This window comes from Candoia aspera, chromosome 1 (genome assembly GCF_035149785.1).
Source record: "Candoia aspera isolate rCanAsp1 chromosome 1, rCanAsp1.hap2, whole genome shotgun sequence".
Classification (NCBI taxonomy): Eukaryota; Metazoa; Chordata; class Lepidosauria; order Squamata; family Boidae; genus Candoia; species Candoia aspera.
The window spans coordinates 46781988-46805194 of NC_086153.1; the positions used below are offsets into that span (position 1 = coordinate 46781988).

General features: G+C 39.4%; 1 protein-coding gene and 1 pseudogene across 1 annotated transcript in view; both read right to left on the minus strand.

Moving 5' to 3' along the window:
• Positions 1-5230: 5230 nt before the first annotated feature.
• Positions 5231-23207, minus strand: part of INTS7 (integrator complex subunit 7) — a 43579-nt gene continuing 25602 nt past the window's right edge. Inside the window, exons 15-20 of the mRNA XM_063303361.1 lie at positions 17930-18033; positions 15691-15759; positions 14404-14536; positions 12979-13077; positions 7064-7249; positions 5231-6441 (exon numbers count right to left, since the gene is read on the minus strand). Of these exons, the coding sequence (XP_063159431.1) occupies positions 6139-6441; positions 7064-7249; positions 12979-13077; positions 14404-14536; positions 15691-15759; positions 17930-18033 (894 nt within the window). The 3' untranslated portion in view covers positions 5231-6138. The remainder of the gene's footprint in view (positions 6442-7063; positions 7250-12978; positions 13078-14403; positions 14537-15690; positions 15760-17929; positions 18034-23207) is intronic.
• On the minus strand, positions 11678-11852 carry LOC134488735 (U2 spliceosomal RNA; annotated as a pseudogene).

Here is a 23207-nt window from a genome sequence, read left to right on the forward strand (position 1 = left end):
ATTGGAACCAAGTTAGTGGTTGTAAGAGAGGAGGCTAAAGGAAATGAGTCAGAAGGATTGCTAAAATAAACAAATATACCATTCAACACTTATTTATTTTATTTCATTTTATTTATTTTTGTTAGAAAGCAAAATGCCAATGTTTATACTGTTGGACAGATCTCTACTGAATACACTTCCAACATAATTACTTGCTCATTCTACTTCCATTCTCCTTGTGCAACTTGAGGATTTAACTTAACCAAATTAATTTAATCATTATTCCCATTAAGTTTTGTCTCTCTGTCTCTTCCCCAAATAGACTTCAAAACCTCAATATTCCCTTACCCACCCGGAAGGAAGGAAGGAAGGAAGGAAGGAAGGAAGGGGAAAGTCATACTATGCTTGGTTTTGGTTTAGTGTTCTGTGTGAACTTGGCCAGCAGAATTTCTTAATAAACCAGGGTTAAGCAAACCAAGGTTTAAGTCAAGTTGTGAATCCAGTAATTAAGTGCATAAAATCACAGAGTATTTATTAGTTGCTAGCGTAAGCAACTAATAAAAATCCCTATACATTGAGTCGAATGTTGCAAAAATCCCTCTAGAATATTCATTGTTGTTCTACTATAATCATTTTTGAACAACATTCTGAAGAACTGTTGGGTAGTCAGTGGCCACTAGGATAGTCATTAAAGCTTGGTCAAGAAAGAGGACTTTTTATAATGTACATAGACTAATAGATATGTGCATAAAACTTCCCAACAGTAAGAGCAATTCAGCTGTGGGACCAACCATTCAAAGAGGTAGGAGCTCCTTTCACTGGATGTGTGCAAGCAGCGGCTGGACAATCATCTGGTGCGTATGTTTTAATGGGCACTGAGAGGAGATATGAACTCAATTTCTCCTTCCAAAATTATTATTCTATAAGCGAGTATTTAGAAATAATTAAGAACATAAAAAGAGTCAACCAAAAGCAGAAAAACAGATTCCCATCAAGTTCTTGAATTAGTATCTTGAATGGATGCCAATTTTAGAAAGGTGTTTGTATTGATGGCTGTAGGCCAAAGCAATTGCTGAATCATTTGAAGTTTATACCCTGGCACAGATAAATATGTAAATATATATGTAGTACTGCTTCAGGCTTCTTATTTGTGTTTCATGGAGGATTTACCCTCCCCTTGTGCATAGAGCTTGACACTGATCGTGCAGCAGAACAGGTCTGTCTAGGCTGGATGTCTGAACTGCTCCTAGGAAACAAGGAAATTAATTACTGCATCAAGAATGAATAAATTAGTTAGTGAGACAGTAATCATATAGCACAGAATTATATAGTGTTCAAAACTATGATCTCTTACTTTGTAAAAGTTTGGACATATTGGCTAGGAATTCTGGGAATTGTAGTCCCATCACAGAGAAGGCTGCTGTAGGCTAGACTGCTTACACAACCTATTGCGTGATTCATTCAATGTCCTGGGTTCACACTAAACCATAAGCAAAGCCATTTGAGTCGTCTTTGAACAACACTGCCTTGTGCCAGTAATAGCAACTGTAGGAAATCAGAGTTCTTTATGACGACTATAAATCTCACCACAGTGCCGGAATGCAAGAGCTCTGGAAAACAATCAAGCTTACTTCAGAAGCCAACATTCCAGACAAATCAGGTCCAAGGTTGGAAAGTTGTTTAACATGGAACTTGGACTTCCAAGCCCTTCTTTTATAGTACTGACTCAGGCATGCCCATTTTTCTGAATCATGCTTTTTTATTTTGAGGAGTCTTGTTGAACATGTGTTCTACTCACTTGGGCTTTCATACATGGGCTGAGGATCTTGTCTGGCTCAGGTTCTAGGTCAGCCTGCTGCTATACTTCTTCAACATGTGACTGATTACCTGACTGCTCCAGACTTGCAGGCTCATCTTCCAACAGGACCTGCTTTTTCTGAGCCTCATTTGCAAACATCTGAAAAGCATGCTATGCTATAATGTGGTTGGGTTGTGAGTTATATTCATTTAGCTATGTTTTGCTGTCATTTAACATGTTATAGATTAATTAAATGACATCAGATCAGTGTCAGCTCTTAGCAATCACACAAATAGATTCTCTCCAGGATGATCTATCTTCAGCTTGGCCTTTTATGAGCATCTTGTTGGGGCATCCATTGCTATCATAATTGAATCCGTCCACCTTCCCACTGGCTGCCCTTTTTCCTTCATCTTTTTCAAGCATTATGGACTTCTCAAGGGAGCTGGATCTCTGCATGTGTCCAAAATATGATAGTTGGGGCCTAATCATTAGTGCTTCAGGTGAAAATTCTCGTGTGGTTTGTGCTATGATCAATTTGTTCATTTTCTGGTTAACCATGATATCCTTCATGTCTGCTGCAAGGCCAAAGGTCAAATGCATCAACATTCTTCCTATTCTGCTTCTTCCAAATCCAACTTTCACATCCATAGAGGGCAAAAGAAAAAAATAATTGCCTGAACAATCCTAATCTGTATTGGTACATATTAAACCAATGCCAAATATACCCATGTTGCCTAGTGCAATTTGTGAAACAGGTCACATGGTACACTAACATTGTTCAGCCATCCAAGGTCAAAGGGTTTCTCTTTGAAGCCATTAGTGGACAGCTGGGACCACTGAATGGAGCAGAGCTCAACACAGTGAAAGATGCGCACAGAAAAAAAATATTAAATAGCATTAGTGAGCATGTTAGAGAAATATAGGTTATTGATCTTACACACTTAGCCCACCCAAGCATAAAGAATTACACACTTAGACAAAGTAGGTTCAAAAGTAAGTAAAAAGAATATCTTACTCATTTATTTGGTCCAGTTACATCATTCAGAAAAGATGATTCTTGTTCTTCTTCTGTCCCTAAACTGAATTAACCCTTAGCCCTCATTGCTGCTGAAGGCTGCATGGAGAAAGGGGGAACCTCCTCACTCTAGGGCCAAGCATGGCTCCCAGAGATGGAAGGAGCTGTGGACCGCATGCTCCTGTCCAGGATGGTGAAGGAGGAAGTGAGGAATGTGGGAGGGGCAACAAACAGCTTCCTCCAGAAGCACATAGAGAATTTGCATCCTGGAGTGAACTCATCCACATGCTACTGAGGCATGCTGATTTGCTGGGACCCCCAACACTCTTTATCTGTTTGGTATGTAAATGTTGCAATCTCCCATGAACATTAAATTTCATAGAAAATCTGGCTTAAAGAGCATTCCAAGCTGTAGAGAATCTTCTTGTACTAGTGAAAAGTTGGTTCTGCACAGCCTCTGCTTAGTGAGTTCAGCTGGAGGTTTGCTTGCAAAAATGCTAGCAATCACAACTACTCAGTGCAAATTAAATTTAGAATGAGGGTTGCCATCATTTTTTAGCAACAGGGATAATGGCACTAGCTTGGTCGAAAAATCTTCATTATATGTAGTGAGAATATATCTCACTTATCTACATAGGTTAAATCTTGCTCAAACTATTTATTTAAAAGGTTTGCCCATCTTAGAGCACAACTAAGATGTGGCTCAAGCTATGTGAAACTCATGTGCAAAAAGTCTTGGCTCTTCTTTTCCAAAGGAAGTAAATTTCTACCCTTAGGTGCTCTATGTCTCAGGTGTCTAGCACTAGTGAAGCACTTGCTATCAGGACAAGCTGGGCAGTGGAAAGATTGGAAAGATGATGGACAATTAAAGTTGGCACTGTATTAGCACAGTGGTCTATTCCAAATGAAAATGGTCATCCACATTTTCAAATGAAGGGTATTCCCAACACCTAAGATTTATTTCAGCTGATGTTGGCAAAGGCTGAATTTGCAACTTTCCCCAAGGGTGAAAAAAGCATTTAACATGTGGTATAGGCATGCTCCAGAATGATGAAATTTGCAGGGCTAGCCCTACTATTAGGCAGTGTGAGTAATTTCTAGAGGGCACATGATTGGGGAAGGTTAGTCTAGTCATGCCGCTAATGACTTCTTGTCCAGCTACAAATAGATGGAGTTCACTAGAGCCAATCAATCCAGGAGGGCAGAAAATGAATTCTATGTGTGAGACTTACAATAGCATGTTGTTGGGTGATTATGTTGAACCTGCCACGCAGCCAACCATAGTCTTTCCAAGCGTGCTCCATTCCATTCTCTATGAGTTCTCTGCTTTTCCACCCCAAGTTAATTCTGTATTCAGCGATATCTGAATGTGGTTCAGTCTACCTTAAACTTTTTCTTCTTTCACTGGTGCTTTTCTCTCCCAACCCCCCAGTAATTTTTGTACTTCTGCTAAAATTGGATATTTTAGGGGCTCCTTTTGTACTGGTCAGTTTTGCCCAGTTTAGTCAATATAGCACAAAGTAATTTTACTCCAAGCATATGCTCAATATCCTGTACAAACTATTTTTAATCCAAGACTGCCTTGCAAGCCAACACAGTGCTGCCAGCATTCAACTAATTAGGAGGTATATGCAGTGTATTGACGCACACTTAGTTCTCTCAGTATATTGACACATGCTCAGGCTATGACTATTTCTAATATATCCCATTTTCTTTAAAAAAAAATGTATGAAAAGGAGCTGCATGTTCTCTTTTAGAGTTTAACTTTTGGACAGTCAGTATAATTATTCTGAAGGGTTTCTTTACAAATCTTTTTGCAAGTTTCCTGTTATAAATAACATTCTTTTAACGTTGTGAAATAGTAATCTTTGAACATGTTACACAATAAAATCACAGTTGACACATTTGGTAACCCTCATATGTATATTCAGGAAGCAATACTTTCCTTCAGTGAGTTTGTAAAGAAACATTTAAATAAGTCTTTACATCTCCACTAGATTTATCCCCCTGTCCATGACTAAGGATTAATAAGAAGATTGCCAGGATAAATCTGTCACAGGAAAGAGATTCCATTTCTAGGTAAGGGTTTTCTTTCTAATCAAAGGATCTAGAACAATCTTGCTAAACCCAGTTCCCACAAGATGCATTGACTTAATTTCTACAGTATTATGTTCAGAAAGCAGTCTTTTGGAGAGCAGAGACTTCAGAAAATTACATGTTCAAGACATGGTGCCTTGATGAGAACAGAGTGAACAAGGATGGAGAAGTCTGGATCAGTTTACACCATGTGTGAGATAGTACATTAGACAGAATTTTCCAGTGACTTATGTATCACGTGTTTCTGTTGAAGCAATTTCCACATTTGGCAGTGAATCATCATGCTGAGGAATCAAGACATGAAAAATAAAGAGTGACATGTATCACAGGCAAGGTTATTAATGATTGGAAGTTGGTCAGATGGCAGTCTGGAATTTGTAAGGATCAACATTAGCTCTGGGTCAACTGAAGGAGAAGTCAAAAAGATGAAGGAGCCAGGCACAACAGTACAGCTGAAGCCCACACTTTCGTACATGTGTGTGATGTCAAATGCATACAAATAGCAGGGGAGTTAACTGTTGGGGAAGACCAACATAAAAAGTATCACTTTTGAGGCACCTAAAACACATCAATTTTAGGGCATGGTATTTCATAGAAGGGAAGGCGTTTCATGGGACATGGAAGCCTACTGCAGTGGCTCGCCTCTGTGATGCCACCAAGTAACAATCTGCAAGTAATCAGTTCTACTGTCAAACTGTTCTTCCTGTTAGGAAATATTTTTTAAATTGGACTCAGCCTTCACTTTCAATTTGCTGAAGCTCATCTGGTCCATCACTGCATTCAAACAAATATTTAGGCACACGTAACCTTTTTTGACCTGTAATAATTTAATTAATAAAAACCTATTTGAGTAATTTCCCTACCATCAATATAAAAAACCCCTCCCACTAAAAAAGCAACTACTACACAAACACACCCTAACTCACTTTAACTTTTTTTTTTTAAAGCTCAACTAATACTTGTACTATGCCACCAGGGCAAAATTGTTATGGAGTAAGATGAAGATGAGAACTGGAACTTCAAGCAGAACCACTTTGCATAATCGGTTTGCCATAGGAATTGCCTTAATCTGCTGTCATATTAGTGAATCCCACAGCATTTCAAAGATACACATTGCACTTAAGGAAACAAAGAGGAATTAAGACTGCTGCTGTTACAGAGAAAGAAATGTGAACCCTGGGGAAAGGAAAAATTTCCAAATAAAATGGAATGCCTTTGACATAGGCCCTTCACTGATATGCGAGAGCTAAAAACGGGAGTATGCTGTCCGTGGCTGTGGTTGCAGCTGCTGTGGTTGTTGAGACAGCTGCTGCCCCTGCTGTTGCTGAAGCCGAATCTGCTGGGAGTATGGATCTTCAAGAGATTTAATCAATAGTGTGGTTTTTGGCCCTGTCTTCCATATGATGCCATTGAGATCTCTAACTGAGGACTCCACTGTGATGCTATGGGTGCCAACAACAATGAAGTTCAAGAGGAATTGTGTGCTGAAGTAATCATTGTGAGGCTCCACCATCTGTTCCATCTCATTAGTTAGGTTGTCGATGGGCATCTGTGGAAGAAAACAAGCATCAGGCAACCGAGTGTTTAAAGGAATGTTGAGCACTTCATTTTGCCTATAAATACAGACTAGGTTTTCTGAAGACACTATTAACCAGAAGTGAATCAAATAAGAACAAATATCCCCTACGTTCATTTAGCATGTCTAAACAAAACATATGAAGTGATTTACCTATTTTTATCTAAGTTACAGTACTGCAAATTGCTGAGCTATCCCTACTTCTTTTGCCCATCCCTACTGAACAGCCCTCTTTTACTTGACTAGATTTGTTTCTAGTTGTCCAACAGCTGCACATTCTTAAGCTTGCTGGAATACTAGGAACATTTCGGTGTTCCTGCCAACAGAGCAAGTGAAGACAAGGATTATCTTCCCAGGGATGCGATGCTCATCATGGGGATATGAACTTAGCATCAGGATCAGCATCTTATTCAAGTGTTTCATTTTCAAAGGAACCAGAATCATCATAGAAGCTTGCACTCGTGTTAAAAAACAAACACATACTTGAGGTGTAGAAAATTCTTGCTACCTAGTGGAGTAAGATCCCAGTTCTAATTCTGTATGGGTTTCAGGAAGCAGAAGTGTTGACAGTTCATGCTGTCATGCTTTTTCTTACCTTGTACTCTTGTCCAGGTTTGCTCTGCAGGGTTGATGATACATTTAGACAGATGGATTGAATTTTACGAAAAAGGCCTGGTTTGGAGCCATGTTGGACTACTCCCTCTATCTTTAATGCCAGTTGTTGGTTATTCTGAACCACAATGGGCTCAGCAGGGTTACGTGGAGAGGGTGATAGGGCAAGCTGAAATAGGCAACATTTATATTTATTAATGGATGTTTTTCAGAAGAAAAGGAAACATACAGAGGCCACCACAAATTAACTAGAACAAGTTGCAAGTAGAAGAGAAGAAACAGTAAGTATTGCAACAAGTATTGGTCAAGAAAAGGGCATTCAGGACCCGTTTTATTATCAGTGCATTCACTGCATGAGTAATGTCCTGTTTGAAAGAAACAGAAGACTCCAAATTGTCAAAACTTTACCTGAATTTTCATTAGCCTGAATTTCAGTAAGTTTCTTTATTTTACTGAACATAATCTCAGCCCACACAGATCTTGGAGGTAATGGGATTTGTAATATAGCACGACTGAGGAGTGCTGAGTTCGGAGAGGTCTGCAATAATTACTCCATATCATGCCTCCCATAATTAATATAATTTGGTCAAATCTATTTCATGAATCTTTTGCTGTAAGTCCATCAGGAGAACACTGTATATACAGAAAATTACTTTAGTGTGAGAGGGAAAAGTATCTAGGACATTCAGCTTCGCTGAGATATGGAAGAGAAGGAACCTCATATCAAACTTAGTGTTGCCCCCTGATTTTTCCAATTTAAAAATTAATTTTTAGAAAGTGAGAATTTTGGAAACAAAAGTATACAAGGCAAATATATTCAAATTTATGTTTCCATAAGTATATTATTATAACTTGCCTTAATTTTGTACAACTCAAGGCAGCATACATATTGCTCCAGCCTCTTTTCCCCACAAAAACAACTCTATAAGGTGGGTTGGGCTGAAACAGAGTGACCGGTGCAAAGTCACTCAGTCAGTTTTCATGCCTAAGGGACAACTAGAACTCATGGCTCCTTAGTACAGCACCTTCACCACTACTCCTTTTTTTTTGGACAGAGAACATAAAACCTTAAGATGGATAAGCACACAGGCTACTAGTGTCACTAGTATGCAGTGGACAAAATAGGAAGAAGTAAATCTGTTGCCTCCTTCTTCACATCCTTTCAAAAACCTAGCAAAACGTTATGACACTAGCATGGGAGTTGCATGTGCATGGATTCCTCCCACAGTACTTTAATCCTTTAAAAGCCCAGCACTACAAGGATGGTCAACTCTCGTCACCTAATCTCCATCAGACAGGCCTTTATGTGTGTGTGAAATCTGACCTGTCCATGTTTGAAGCTTTAAATATTAACTGCAGCCTCATGGAATAAAGCAGGGAGGCAGCCAGTGTACTACTACTGCTCTGTATAAAGAGTATCTCAAGGATCTCATCTGCAGGAAAGACTTGTGCTCTTAAACATGGCCCTTGCAGCACTCTACAAGGTTTTAAGTAAACTTCCTCAGTTGTCAAAAGCCCTTAGGTTTTGATTATGATCATCTTAAGTAAACACATTCCAAGCAAATCTAAACAGACCTGAACTCAACTGTTATTGACATAATCAACCAATAACCTGAAAGAGGCCTTAAAGATTTCCTTGCCTCCTGCAAGGAGAAACTTTTCTGCTTGCACCTATGCTCTGGAATTATTTTCTTGAGAGATTTATTAGGTAAACTTCTGGGCAAGAAGGGTGGGGAGGGCTGCACGCTTTAGGGAATCAATTCGAGGGAAATTCTGGATTTTTCTGCACACTGCTTGATTACTGTTTTGCATAATCTTTTCAGCTTATGCATTGATTTATTTTAATTTTGGTTCATTTACAATACTGAAGTATTTGTACATAACTATCATGTTGGGTAAACAACATTATGCAAAACACAGAAAATGAATAGGAAGTCAAAAACATCAAATAAATAAATAAATACACTGCCCAGAGTCCCTCCAGTGGGAGGAGATGGGTGGTGACAAATTTGATAAACAAACAAATAAATAAATAAATAAATATAGGCATGAAGAAAAAGAAAAAAACATGACTAAAACTAGAGCACACAAATACTATTCACTGTACCTCTCAATTCCTTTTTATTGTTGCAAACCCTCATTGTTTGTACAATGTCCATATATTGCTTCATAAATCTCATCAATTCCATCCAATTTTCTCAGCCCTCCTTTTCCTCTCAGACCATACAATTTTCCTTCATGTATTTGCTTTGTGAATTGATCCTCATTCATTCTCTCTATGTAACCATACCACTTCAGTTTACTATTTTCACACTGGTCACTTGCTTTTGTATTCCATTCACATTCATTCATCATCCATTCATTCTTGACCTTATCCCTTCCTATTTTACTAAGTATACTTTCATTCTAGTGCATTCAACTTTCTTTTGTAACCTACAAAACTACAAATAAATAGAACATAGGAAGGTGTCCTTTGCTGCCCAAACTAGTTGACCATCCAATCTTATTCTCTACTTTGACTAGCAACGTCTCTCCTGAGGGATATGCAGAAGTTTTGTACACCACCTGCTACCTGCGACAGAGTGAGCCTAGAACATTCTGCATGGAAAACTTGCCATTTACTACTGAGTTTATCTACTGCATAAATTAAACCAGTATGTAAAATGTCTTGCAAATATTCTAAAACCAAACACTACACAGGTTGTTTACATATAGTTTTATGGGTATCAAAGATATGTTAGATATGTTTTTAGAGAAAAAAATTGAATTCACAGGAAGATGCTTTTAAAAACATCACTCAAAACATTCCTAAAGCCTCATTCTCCATGCAGCACCAATCCATATGCAAGTGACCTATTTATTGAAACTTCAGCAGAAGCACAATGCAAGCTATTTCTCTGGGAAGGCAAAGAGTCTTGCTCCTGTCTGCTGTCTGCTATTTTTCCTTCACCATCTTAATGAGACCTGTACACTGACACATCTCTCCCTCTACATATGCAACTATCACAGGTACCACAAAATTTAGAAAGTAACAGAATAGGAGTATAGCGTTTAAACTTACTTATTAGTATACCTTTCATTTAGGAGAACGATTGCACTGTTTCTCATTAGAAATAATATACAAAAGTCCAGTAGCACAGAGCAATATTCCACTGTGTAATGTTGGTAAAATACAGTGTGGAAAGTAAGCAGATCATGACTTCAGGAATTCTTTCCAAACCTTTAACACAGTGGCCATATGTCTGTGTGTATGTGTGTGCTGGGAGGCAAAGGGTAGACTGCACACACTCTGCTCTGGGTCATATGACCAAAACAAAGGAGATGCTGCTTAGAATGGAGCAGCTGCCAACATTCCACACTGCTGGCCAACTGTCTCTTCCACAGGGATGCACTCTGGGAATTTTTCAACAATTGTTTCTTCGTAGCCCCTGGCCTGATTTGGCCCCATTTTCAATATCAATCATTCTTTTGCCAGCCTCTCTCCCCACACCCATTTGGTCCTCTTCTGTTCAGTATTCAGAGAGATATTGTGCTGACAAACAGAGTCCTAACCCATGTACTTTCTATGCAACCTCATGTTGGATTGGAAAAAATAAAAACATATAAATGCATCTTTTGCACGTCTACATCCAACGTTTTTCATAGAGAAAGATATGCTCTCTCTGTGACAAAATTACAAGGTGGCTAAAGTCTCTACAGAAAGTGGAAAACAAGCATGCATTGGCATTAGGCAATAATTGGTAAATATTTTTGGCTATATTGTATCCAGATGCTCTCCATCGATGAATGACTGCTTTTAATGTATGATCCATTTATAGAGAACATAAGTATGTTTGTCTAGTAGCATAATTATTTTATAAGCAGGATATATGGTTAATAGACTACAGGCATCTGAGGCCATCTTATACCAAATGAATAATCAATAAAGCAACCATTATTATGAAGCAGGAAAATAAAGCAGTAAAAGAAACCACAAGAATTTAAGAGATTCAACACAAACTACAGAAATCTGTCAGGCATCCAAAAGATTGTACAGCAGGCAGAAACCCAAATCATCTCAGAAATGCTGCTAGAAACCTGGGGTGTTGAGGGAGGGAGGGAGGGAGGGAGGATGGACAAGAAGCAACAAAAAGAAACTTTGATTTCCTCATGCATTGTCTTGAGATCCTCAACAAGGATGGGAATACAGAATAAAAAGACATGATCCAACACGCAATACTAGTTCTGTCACTCTTAATTATGCAGCAGTCACTACTGCATTCCATCACCTTTTCTGCACACCTACTTTCTACCCCATCTCCTTCCCTCACCATAGCTTTCCTGCCATCATCAGCCCAGGATGACACAAAGTCAGAGAGAGAGACAGAGCTAAAATAGTCTTTCCAGTCTGGAGGAAAGAGAACCTCAACACTACTGATCTCTCTCTTTCTCTCTGCTTGTCAGTGACACAGACCGATTAGCCTTCTGAACCTATTTTCCCTTAAAAACTGCTACTTATTCTATGGGATAAATTATGAATATTATATTTTGCGTAGGCTTCATTCACAGTCTTTCTCTGCTGGCTATTACCAGAGTTTTAAAAAACAAAAAACCAAAGTAGGGCAGCTCCTCTACTTAAAAAAAAAATCAAGTCAGAGGGGTGGCCTAGACCTGAGGTACTCACCCAAGCTAGAGAAATAAAGTTGCAAACTGCCACATTGGTATATTTATGTAAGATAAACTGATAAGAACAGATACTACACTTGATCTTAGCCAAAAGGTGGAGAAGTGATTTTATGTAAGATAGTTTTATCCTGTTTTATTTCTCCATAAAAAGTTCAAATTAAAAAAAAAAGATAAAATGCATTAGCAAGCTAAAGAAAGGGACGCGGTGGCGCTGCGAGTTAAACCGCTGAGCTGCTGAGCTTGCCGATCGGAAGGTTGGCGGTTCGAATCGGCGTGACGGGGTGAGCTCCCGTTGCTGGTCCCAGCTCCTGCCAACCTAGCTGTCATGAGTGAGGATGGCGAGCAGGGGGCTCCCATCCAGGCTGTAAAGCACATGCGTAGTACTGAGGAATTAGGTGGCCATTCAAAGAGACACAGATCGGGCCCGCCTTAACCTTTGGGGTTTATATGTCTGGGTTTTTCCCACGCTTCTTCAGTTTGTTAGGATTCTCTGTTATGTAGCAGTAATAAAACACTAGAGACCTACTCCTTGTCTCAGCGTGGTTCCTGGCTGTTAGGACACTAGCAGTTCAAAAACATGCAAATGTGAGTAGATTAATAGGTACCGCTTCGGCGGGCAGGTAACGGCATTCCGTGTAGTCATGCCGGCCACATGACCACGGAAGTGTCTACGGACAAATGCCGGCTCTTCAGCTTTGAAACGGAGATGAGCACCGCCCCCTAGAGTCGGACACGACTGGACTTAATGTCAAGGGAAACCTTTACCTTTACCTTTTAAGCCAAAGAAGCAGCAAAACAAAAATACCCCCCAACATCAATACATAAAAGAAACAGTAAATACTTGCTTCAAAAGAAGTATCTTTATTTGCTAGAAAATGTCTTTGTCCTTTAAGCCACAAGGCAACACTGAATTTAAAAAAGCAACCAAGGCTCTTCATAAAACTGTCATACAACACAGAACAGAACACACACTGATTTAAAATTATTTTTTTAAATCAAAACTTCATTTCAGATGTGAAGTTTAGCTCAGGTACTTAATCAAAAAAATCTAACTTCATTAGTAAATCAGAGCTTAGGTAGCAATTGGCTGTCCCCACCTCACTCTAGCCACTCTTGCCAGCTTGTGTATCCAGGAGTTATAAATAACATTTCTTCCCCCAAACTGCAGTTATAATTCAATGCAAATATAGTTTACCTTAATGGTAGTTATAATTCAATGCAAATATAGTTTACCTTAATGCTAGTTGATTGTAGCTTCTGGAAAAAATACCTCTGAAAGGACAAGGGAACTTTCAACAAGGCAATGACTGCACTGCATAAACATGCTGTATGCTAGAACAAAAGAATGGCAAGTCTGATCAGAATAAATCTTGTTACAAAAGCAATATGAAATAGCAGGAACTTTGGACACTAGCACTTCAGTTCCTGGTGCTTAGGAAGCCAAGACACAACATACTGTTAAGATCAAAACAGCTTCAGAGATAGGAAAATGGAAATGGAAATTCACAAGACCTAAGAAGAACACCCTTGTCCCTATACTGGACTGGGAACACAAAGGACTATCTGATGGAACAGTTGCCACCAATTTGGTGCTCATCTTGACTTAATTCTAATAATCCTCCAATTAGTAGAATCATTTGCTAGCTTGGCGGGAAGAATATAGGAGCTGAGGTCCAGCAGATCTGAAGGGTAGCATTCTGGCAAAGGCTGCACTACAGTCAACAAAAGTAGCCAGCAAGAAATGGACCTGAGCTGAGACTAGCCCTGCTGGGTCAGACTAAAAATCAATCTAGTCTAGCATCCTGTTTAATCCACCTCATGCCTTCGGGAAGTATGCAAACAAGTCTTGAAGCAATTGTCCTCTCTTCCTTTCACATGCTATTGTCATTTCAATTTTTCTTCAGAAATCTATGCCCATTTCCATGTATATAGAAATTCAAGTCTATCTGTACAACATGCAAAAAATAATAATCTCAAAATCTAAGCTGTCTTTTCCAAGGGATCAAATAAAAATGGCTTGAAGCCAACATCTAAAAATCTTGGTTTTGTTCCAAGTACGGACAATAGAATAAACTCAACACAACATGAATTGTTTGCACTTTGTTTTTGGAGCAAGTATAAATGGCACTAGTATTCATGGATGATTGAGCCAATAAAAGAAATACTAGACTAGTGAAAAGCTGTGCTGAAACTCAATCAGCATTATTGAATAAAGCAAAGATGGGGCAATTACATAAGGTCTCTAGTACGTTCTACTAATGAACCTTTTGCACAATGTCCACCACAGCATGAAGGCTTGAAGTGCATTTTAAAAATTCAAGTTCTGGAAAATGAAATAAAAATAAGGCAGAATAGAGAAACAGTTTCATTCCTGCTTTTCTACTGAAAAATATTTTGATTAAATATATATAGAAAACCATATTCAGCTTTTCAGTTTGGGGATTCTGTTCTTGTCTCAGGCCAAAAGCTGGAGTGTTTTATATATAAGAAACAGAAACTATATACTAAATATATTCAGTCTTAATGTAGCCCCTTTTCTAGTTTGTATCTTGAATTGAATATTGATTCTGATTCTTGACACTTTTCCAATCTACTTTGACTTGCCACTGTTAGTAAAAGTATTTCAGAAGTCTCCACAACAAGATAGATATTACTTGCCATGTAGGATACTGGTGCATATTTTCGGTTCAGTGATTCCACTTCTTCTAACACGTGGCCAAACACAGATATCATTCTCCTTTCATATTCACTTGCAGCATGTGCCACTCCAGCAGAGCCATATTCCTGAAAGCTGTAAAAAAATTTAGACATTCAGTGTGCAATTATTTCATCTTTCCTGCAGTGCACTGTGTGTGTTTATACAAGTTCGGAGACTCCCAGTTGAAAGGGTAAGCAGAATAAGGAATATTAATACTATTATTTATACAAAATTAAATGTAGGAAATGGAATATATCAAAGAGGAAGCAAGCGTAACTTTCTTGGATAGTTTCTTCCATTCTCTTCAATATTGGAGTCATTATGCTGCTTAAGTCTTTGTAATAGTTTTCTATTTCACAGTTAACATCTCAGTTTTCCAGAACTGAACATTTAAATATTTCCAAAACATCTGGGGTATATCTACAAGTCCAGATGTTTTAACAATGAATTGAATACATGGAGACTGACCTCCCAAAAGACAGAAAAGGCCAGGAATACCTGCTCCTTCTAGTTTGGGGAGGATGGGGGCGGGGGTTCTTCCATTTGTTTAATGATGCTGACTTTAAGTTTTATGTAATAGCTTTGGTATATATTTCTTGCTTTAAAATAGCAGAAATTGTGGTCAGAGGGGGCTCTGAGGGCTAAAAAATGTCTCAGCTCACCCACATTTTAAGCTGAGCACTGGATTCATACAGATTGGTGGTGGAGCCTAACAGGACTGAATCAATGCTGAATACAGAACCTCAAATGTGCTCCAGAACCCTTTATAATATTCCGTAGGAAATATGCAAGCATTTGCTAGCAGAAGATAGTGGGAAAAGCATTTCTTGACGGAAGACAGTAGGGATATTTGGATTCAAAGCTGAAAAGATGCTTGTATATGTATAAGCCTAGGAAAAGACAAGGCATATGTCCACCCCAAAGCACCTGTGTGGCTTTAGACCCAAACTGCAGCGCATCCCTAGAAGAGATAGTCATGTAATGCAGCTGTTTTTCATAAGTGCAATATTTACATTTACAGTGCTTTTATAAAGAATTCAGGAAGTAGCTGACGTGAGCTTTCACAACGACTTTGTATAGTTTTTATTTTACAGTAGAACTGTCTGCATCTGCTTTCCCCGACCTGTTCCTTCCAGATACGCCGGACTTGAGTTCCTGTAAGGTTCAGCCATATGGAGGGAACATGCTTATTAGTGAAAAGTTTAGCAAATAAAAGGATGATGAAAGGAAATCTGCATTACACATACCTTGCAGATTCAGGATCTAAAATCAGAGCTTCAATTGCATGTGATATTAATAAGCAACTCTGCTGCTGCCTGAAGTAATGTTAAAGAATATTAACGAAGAAAAGCTGCAACATCTATTTTATATTATCTGACACCTAAAAGGATCTGAATAATGATGGGAACCTACATTTGTCACACATACAGTACATTATATACTTCGTAACATTATTGAGAAGTCAGTCTATTTATCTGAACGAACCGCAGGTACTCTTAACCTGGGGGCATTTTTCTCTTGTAACTGTGCAACAAAACCTCAGAAGAAGTTGGCAGTTGGTGCTACAAGACATAAAAGGCCTGAGTGAACAGTTCACAGGATATGGCTAGCAACCCAGGGCAGGCATATGAGTAAGCAAGAGAGATCTATACACAGTTGGAACTTCACTTGTAGCAGCAGTTCCCATTGCCAAAAGAATAAATAAAGCAAATGAGAGTCTTAAGTAACAGACAGGGAGAAATGGGTAGAGTCCTGCTTTTCCAAAGCAAAATTAGACATGCCATCCTGTAGACACTGCCTAAAAAAAAGATGTAATTTTACACTATGTCCCATTGGGTAACAAAGCACAGTTTGCATATACAAATATGCAAGTTCAATTATTTGCATATTTAGCTAAGGGAAGAAAACCCAAATCCTGGGTAATAGATCTAGGAAAGAAGTATCTGTGGCCTGCAACTAGGGGGGTGCACAAAATGGAAAAAAAAAAAAAAAACTCAGAATACTTCCACTTCAAGCATTACAGTGGAACGTTCTGAGTCTTCCATGTTCTGACTGAGTAAAATTCAAAACGCTTTTGAGTATTCTTACTTAAGGTAAAATGGGAACTCCCCATGCTCTCTTACTTTTTGTCCTGGGGCTATAGCAGTACCTAGGATGGTAGCTATGTTGCCTATCAACCTATGTGCAAAAAAACTATCCAGAAGGTGACTTTCTAAAACAACTTTAACATTTTAAAAAAATATCCAGCCAAAGAAAGACAATTTTTTCAGATTCCCATGCATACAGTCACTGAGCTGAGCCATGAAATGAAGCAAGCAACAATAATGGCTTCACTTTAACAAAACTGATAAACAGCAGCAAAAATACGCTTCCCTGGTTGCTGGCTTGAGATATTTTTCCAATGTGCTACATACCCCGAGCACATTTCTTTTCATTTAGCAACTTGCCTTCAACCTGTGCTCAACAGCACAGCAACAGGAGCTATCTGTTAATGGGCAAGCCCAATGCCCAATTTTTCATTTAGTAACTTGTCAACAAAACTCCCAACACATAAACGAAGCAGCGTGGTTTTTGTATTTGGCAACCAAAAGGTTGTTTGAAATACTTGCACAGAGCACATTTTTGCATTCAGCAGCTTATCTAAAAAAGACAGCATGACTCACAGAGAAGATACAGCAACAGCAGCATTACATTACAATCTATGAACTATTAACTTTCTCATATCAGTAAAGGAATTTGTGTCTGCTGCTTTAATGGCTTTTGCGCTCCCCAACCTTTGGAGGAATGAAAACAACAACAATTTGGAATGGAATGTCTTGTTTTGCTCACAGCTCAGAACAAAGCTTTGAAGTACAGAGAATTTTGTTCCAGGCTTAGAAGACCTGAGTTTGCACAATCCTACTTGTGATAATGAAATACCATCATTAATAGTGAGACAAAGTGGGATGGACTATATTAAATAGGACAGAGCTTAAATTTGACTTAAAATAAAAGGTGATGAATTCTGGCAAGCTGACAGTAATTATGTTTTGTTCTTAACTTTAAAGAGAAACTAGCATGTTCAAACTATAAGCATGTAAGAACTGCCTGCACAAATTTTGCCCTTCCTAAGCTCCCATAGTAGATTCAAGGCATCCTCCTTTGGGGGAAAATAACATCCAGGCTCTGTGTTTTAAGAAGCAGGATAACCAAATTCAAACAAGAATGGCTTCCATACATACCATACATCATGAGGCAAGGCAAACACACACACAGTATGGTTTTAAGGGGGTGGGGTGGGGGTTAAATGTTTATAAACACTGCAGATTGGTCAGAGTACAGAGAAGGGGGAAGTTAAGACACTAAATACCTATCTACATTTTTGAAGAAGCTCTCTTTTTTCTTTTCTCTTAGTATTCATAAATAACAATAAATAACAATACAGTGGAGACTTTAGTATTAAGCTCAAAGTTTTAAACGTTTTTCATATTATAAGAAGCAGGATACAGTTCCACATTTCTCAGAGTTTCTGAGTCTGCATCAAAAGAAGACTGATAGAGCTCTCCATATCTTGCTGCAAGATTTCTGAATTCTTCCATGGAGAGTTTCATCTGCAGCAGCAAAAAGTGGAGGGGAAGGAGAATAAGAGAAACAGAAACAGGACACTGGACATGATTGGACATTATATGTAGAGAATTTAACTAAGGTTTTTACAGAATATTAGCATGTCCTTTTTCCTATGCTTTCCTGTTGCTTATTTTACTATTGCTTATTTTCACTCAAGTCATTACAGCATCCATGCATCGAGTCATCCATTCTTAGATCAAAGGCCAGTCTCTGCTGCAGAGACTCCTGAATTTGTGCCCCAACACTATCCTAAAACCCCTTCAGCTTCTCTACTGTACTTGGCTCCAGCCTCTCACTAACCCCTTACAAAGGGAAGCAAGATGAGATTATTGGCAGCAGGGTCAGAATTAAATATCAATTCATGCTTCTATTTCCTGTGGCTGAAAGTACCTTGCTTTTCTGAAAGTAGTATTTGCCTTGTACCCTTGTTTTGCTGTTGGTTTGCATGTAAGCTTTTCTCTCTGCTACAGACCCCACATGTTGCTTTACTCCTTCACATGTTCCCTCCCCTCATTTCAGATGAATAAATAGAAGGAGCAGGACTTTTCGTATCATGGAACAGTCTGCTCTGGAAGATCTGCTAAGCTAAACATGCCGTATTACGGCCTTTAGAATAATTTAGATGGAAACCAAAGCATTCTACTGAGTCTTGGTATCTGAGGACTGAAGACTTTCTGATGATTGGCTTGTTTCAATACTACAGTGTTTCATTCATATGTTAATATGCATCTTTGAAACTGTGTATTAGGGATATTGAAGGGATCTAATGTCTCTGAACATGAAAACATGAGATAGTTATTTATTTAAAATATCAATATACCACTTTTTAGTATATTCCCAAACAGTTTAAGTAATTTGTACATACAACTCCTACCTTTAACCCCATGCAACTTGAAAAATCAAACAAAATTAGATCACAAAACCAACAAACAAAATTAGATAACAAAACTATAGTGTTTTGGAGTGTTTTAAGAAATAAACTGCTGAAGACATCCTGAGATGGCTAGCATTAACTTGGCTCCTGAAGAAAAATGGAAGAAAGGGGAAGAAATATTTTGTGGGAGTGCTCCAAACACTGGAGCTGTAATTGAAAAGGACATGCTTTTTATAGAGGCCATTCTAATTTCCATTTAAAGGGGAATATCCAGCAGGGTTTCATTAAACAGGTAGTGGTGAAGTATCCAAAACAATAATACCTAAACAAAGATATGATAGCCCTGTTCAAGTACCTCAAGAAATTGCCACAGAAAACAACCAAGATCGGTTTTCTACACTCAGAAGTGGTGGATAGAGAATATTGACCCTAAGTCACAGGAAGACAGATCTCAATTGACATTAACAAAAAACTTGCAAACAATAAAAGGAATTTTATTACAGAACTACTGTTGAATGTATTCAAGCAACAGCTAGCCAGCCATCTGTCCGGAATTCTTTACTCTGGATTCCTGGACTGAAACTGATAATTTACAAAACTTCTTCCAATTCTGTGATTCTACAAAAAAGAGCTGAATCCTCTGAATAATTGCTATCAATCACTTGATTTAGTCAAAAACCTCATCTTAATACATGAATCTAAGAAAAAAATGGATACTTATCTGGAACTGCAGTTAAAAAATGCTCATCTGTGAATTGCCTGTACAGAGCCTTGTTTGGAACCTTCTAAAACTCACATCTTCAGCAAAGGATCGTTACCTTGTCGTGGTGCTGGAGCTTGAGCACCTCAATGATGCCATGAGCTAAACCGTGAAGGGCCACCCAAGACGGGAAGGTCATGACAGAGAGGTCAGACTAAATGCAATCCCTGGGGAAGGTAATGGCAACCCACCCCAGTATTCTTGCCATGAAAACTAAATGGATCAGTACAACCAGAGATATGTCGGTATACCATCGGAAGATGAGACCCCCAGGTCGGAAGATGGTCAAAATGCTACTGGGGAGGAACAGAGGATGAGCTCAACTAGCCCCAGACGTGATGACGCAGCTAGCTCAAAGCCGAAAGGACGGCTAGGGGCTGACGGTGCTGGTGGTGAACGGCGAATCCGATGTTCTAAGGATCAACACGCCATTGGAACCTGGAATGTAAGATCTATGAGCCAGGGCAAATTGGATGTGGTTATTGGTGAGATGTCAAGATTAAAGATAGACATTTTGGGCATCAGCGAACTGAAATGGACTGGAATGGGCCACTTCACATCAAATGACCACCAGATCTACTCCTGTGGACAAGGGGACCACAGAAGAAATGGAGTAGCCTTCATAATTAATAGTAAAGTGGCTAAAGCAGTGCTTGGATACAATCCTAAAAACGATAGAATGATCTCAATTCGAATTCAGGGCAAGCCATCTAACATCACAGTGATCCAAATATACGCCCCAACCACAGATGCTGAAGAAGCTGAAGTAGAGCAGTTCTATGAGGATCTGCAGCACCTACTGGACAACACGCCTAAAAGATGTTATTTTCATCACGGGAGACTGGAATGCTAAGGTGGGCAATCAAATGGCACCTGGAATTACAGGTAAGCATGGCCTGGGAGAACAAAATGAAGCAGGACATAGGCTGATAGAATTTTGCCAAGACAACTCACTCTGCATAACGAACACTCTCTTCCAACAACCTAAGAGATGGCTTTATACATGGACTTCACCAGATGGACAACACCGAAATCAGATTGACTACATCCTTTGCAGCCAAAGGTGGCAGTCATCTATACAGTCGGTAAAAACAAGACCTGGAGCTGACTGTAGTTCTGATCACGAACTTCTTCTTGCACAATTTAGGATCAGACTAAAGAGATTAGGGAAGACCCACAGATCAGCTAGATATGAGCTCACTAATATCCCTCAGGAATATGCAGTGGAAGTAAAGGATCGATTTAAGGGACTGGACTTAGTAGATAGGGTCCCGGAAGAACTATGGACAGAAGTTCACAACATTGTCCAGGAGGCGGCAACAAAATACATCCCAAAGAAAGAGAAAACCAAGAAGGCAAAGTGGCTGTCTGCTGAGACACTAGAAGTAGTCCAAGAAAGAAGGAAAGCAAAAGGCAACAGTGATAGGGGGAGATATGCCCAATTAAATGCAAAATTCCAGAGGTTAGCCAGAAGAGATAAGGAATTATTTTTAAGCAAGCAATGCGCGGAAGTGGAAGAAGACAATAGAATAGGAAGGACAAGAGACCTCTTCCAGAAAATTAGAAACATTGGAGGTAAATTCCAGGCAAAAATGGGTATGATCAAAAACAAAGATGGCAAGGACCTAACAGAAGAAGAAGAGATCAAGAAAAGGTGGCAAGAATATACGGAAGATCTGTATAGGAAGGATAACAATATCGGGGATAGCTTTGATGGTGTGGTCAGTGAGCTAGAGCCAGACATCCTGAAGAGTGAGGTTGAATGGGCCTTAAGAAGCATCGCTAATAACAAGGCAGCAGGAGACGACGGCATCCCAGCTGAACTGTTCAAAATCTTGCGAGATGATGCTGTCAAGGTAATGCATGCTATATGCCAGCAAATTTGGAAAACACAGGAATGGCCATCAGATTGGAAAAAATCAACTTACATCCCCATACCAAAAAAGGGAAACACTAAAGAATGTTCAAACTATCGAACAGTGGCACTCATTTCACATGCCAGTAAGGTAATGCTCAAGGTCCTGCAAGGTAGACTTCAGCAATTCATGGAGCGAGAATGGCCAGATGTACAAGCTGGGTTTAGAAAAGTCAGAGGAACTAGGAACCAAATTGCCAATATCTGCTGGATAATGGAAAAAGCCAGGGAGTTTCAGAAAAACATCTATTTCTGTTTTATTGACTATTCTAAAGGCTTTGACTGTGTGGACCATAACAAATTGTGGCAAGTTCTTAGCAGTATGGGGATACCAAGTCATCTTGTATGCCTCCTGAAGAATCTGTATAACAACCAAGTAGCAACAGTAAGAACAGACCACAGAACAACGGACTGGTTTAAGATTGGGAAAGGAGTACGGCAGGGCTGTATACTCTCACCCTTCCTATTCAACTTGTACGCAGAACACATCATGCGACATGCTGGGCTTGAGGAATCCAAGGCTGGAGTTAAAATTGCTGGAAGGAACATTAACAATCTCAGATATGCAGATGATACCACTTTGATGGCTGAAAGCGAAGAGGAACTGAGGAGCCTTATGATGAAGGTGAAAGAAGAAAGTGCAAAAGCTGGCTTGCAACTAAACCTCAAAAAAACCAAGATTATGGCAACCGGCTTGATCGATAACTGGCAAATAGAGGGAGAAAATGTAGAAGCAGTGAAAGACTTTGTATTTCTAGGTGCGAAGATTACTGCAGATGCTGACTGCAGTCAGGAAATCAGAAGACGCTTAATCCTTGGGAGAAGAGCAATGACAAATCTCGATAAAGTAGTTAAGAGCAGAGACATCACACTGACAACAAAGGTCCGCATAGTTAAAGCAATGGTGTTCCCCGTAGTAACATATGGCTGCGAGAGCTGGACCATAAGGAAGGCTGAGAGAAGGAAGATAGATGCTTTTGAACTGTGGTGTTGGAGGAGAATTCTGAGAGTGCCTTGGACTGCAAGAAGATCAAACCAGTCCATCCTCCAGGAAATAAAGCCAGACTGCTCACTTGAGGGAATGATATTCAAGGCAAAACTGAAATACTTTGGCCACACAATGAGAAGACAGGACACCCTGGAGAAGATGCTGATGCTAGGAAGAGTGGAGGGCAAAAGGAAGAGGGGCCGACCAAGGACAAGGTGGATGGATGATATTCTAGAGGTGACGGACTCGTCCCTGGGGGAGCTGGGGGTGTTGACGACCGACAGGAAGCTCTGGCGTGGGCTGGTCCATGAAGTCACGAAGAGTCGGAAGCGACTGAATGAATAAACAACAACAAAAACTCACATAATTGCTTATCAAGAGTCCCAGACCCTCCCTGGTGCACCAAGTGACTGGAAATGGCTCCTGTAAAACTGCTTCCCAAGGCCAACAGTAAGGATCTGAACAAACACTGAGGGCCCCTGAAACCAAGTAGATAAGAGGGTGGGTTTGTGAATCCATAGATGACAACATGAAGAAATTACAGATAAGTAACCAGTACTTCGTTGTGGTTTCTGTGATTCACACATATGGCTGAATAGCAAACTTCTTGTCTGGAGGACA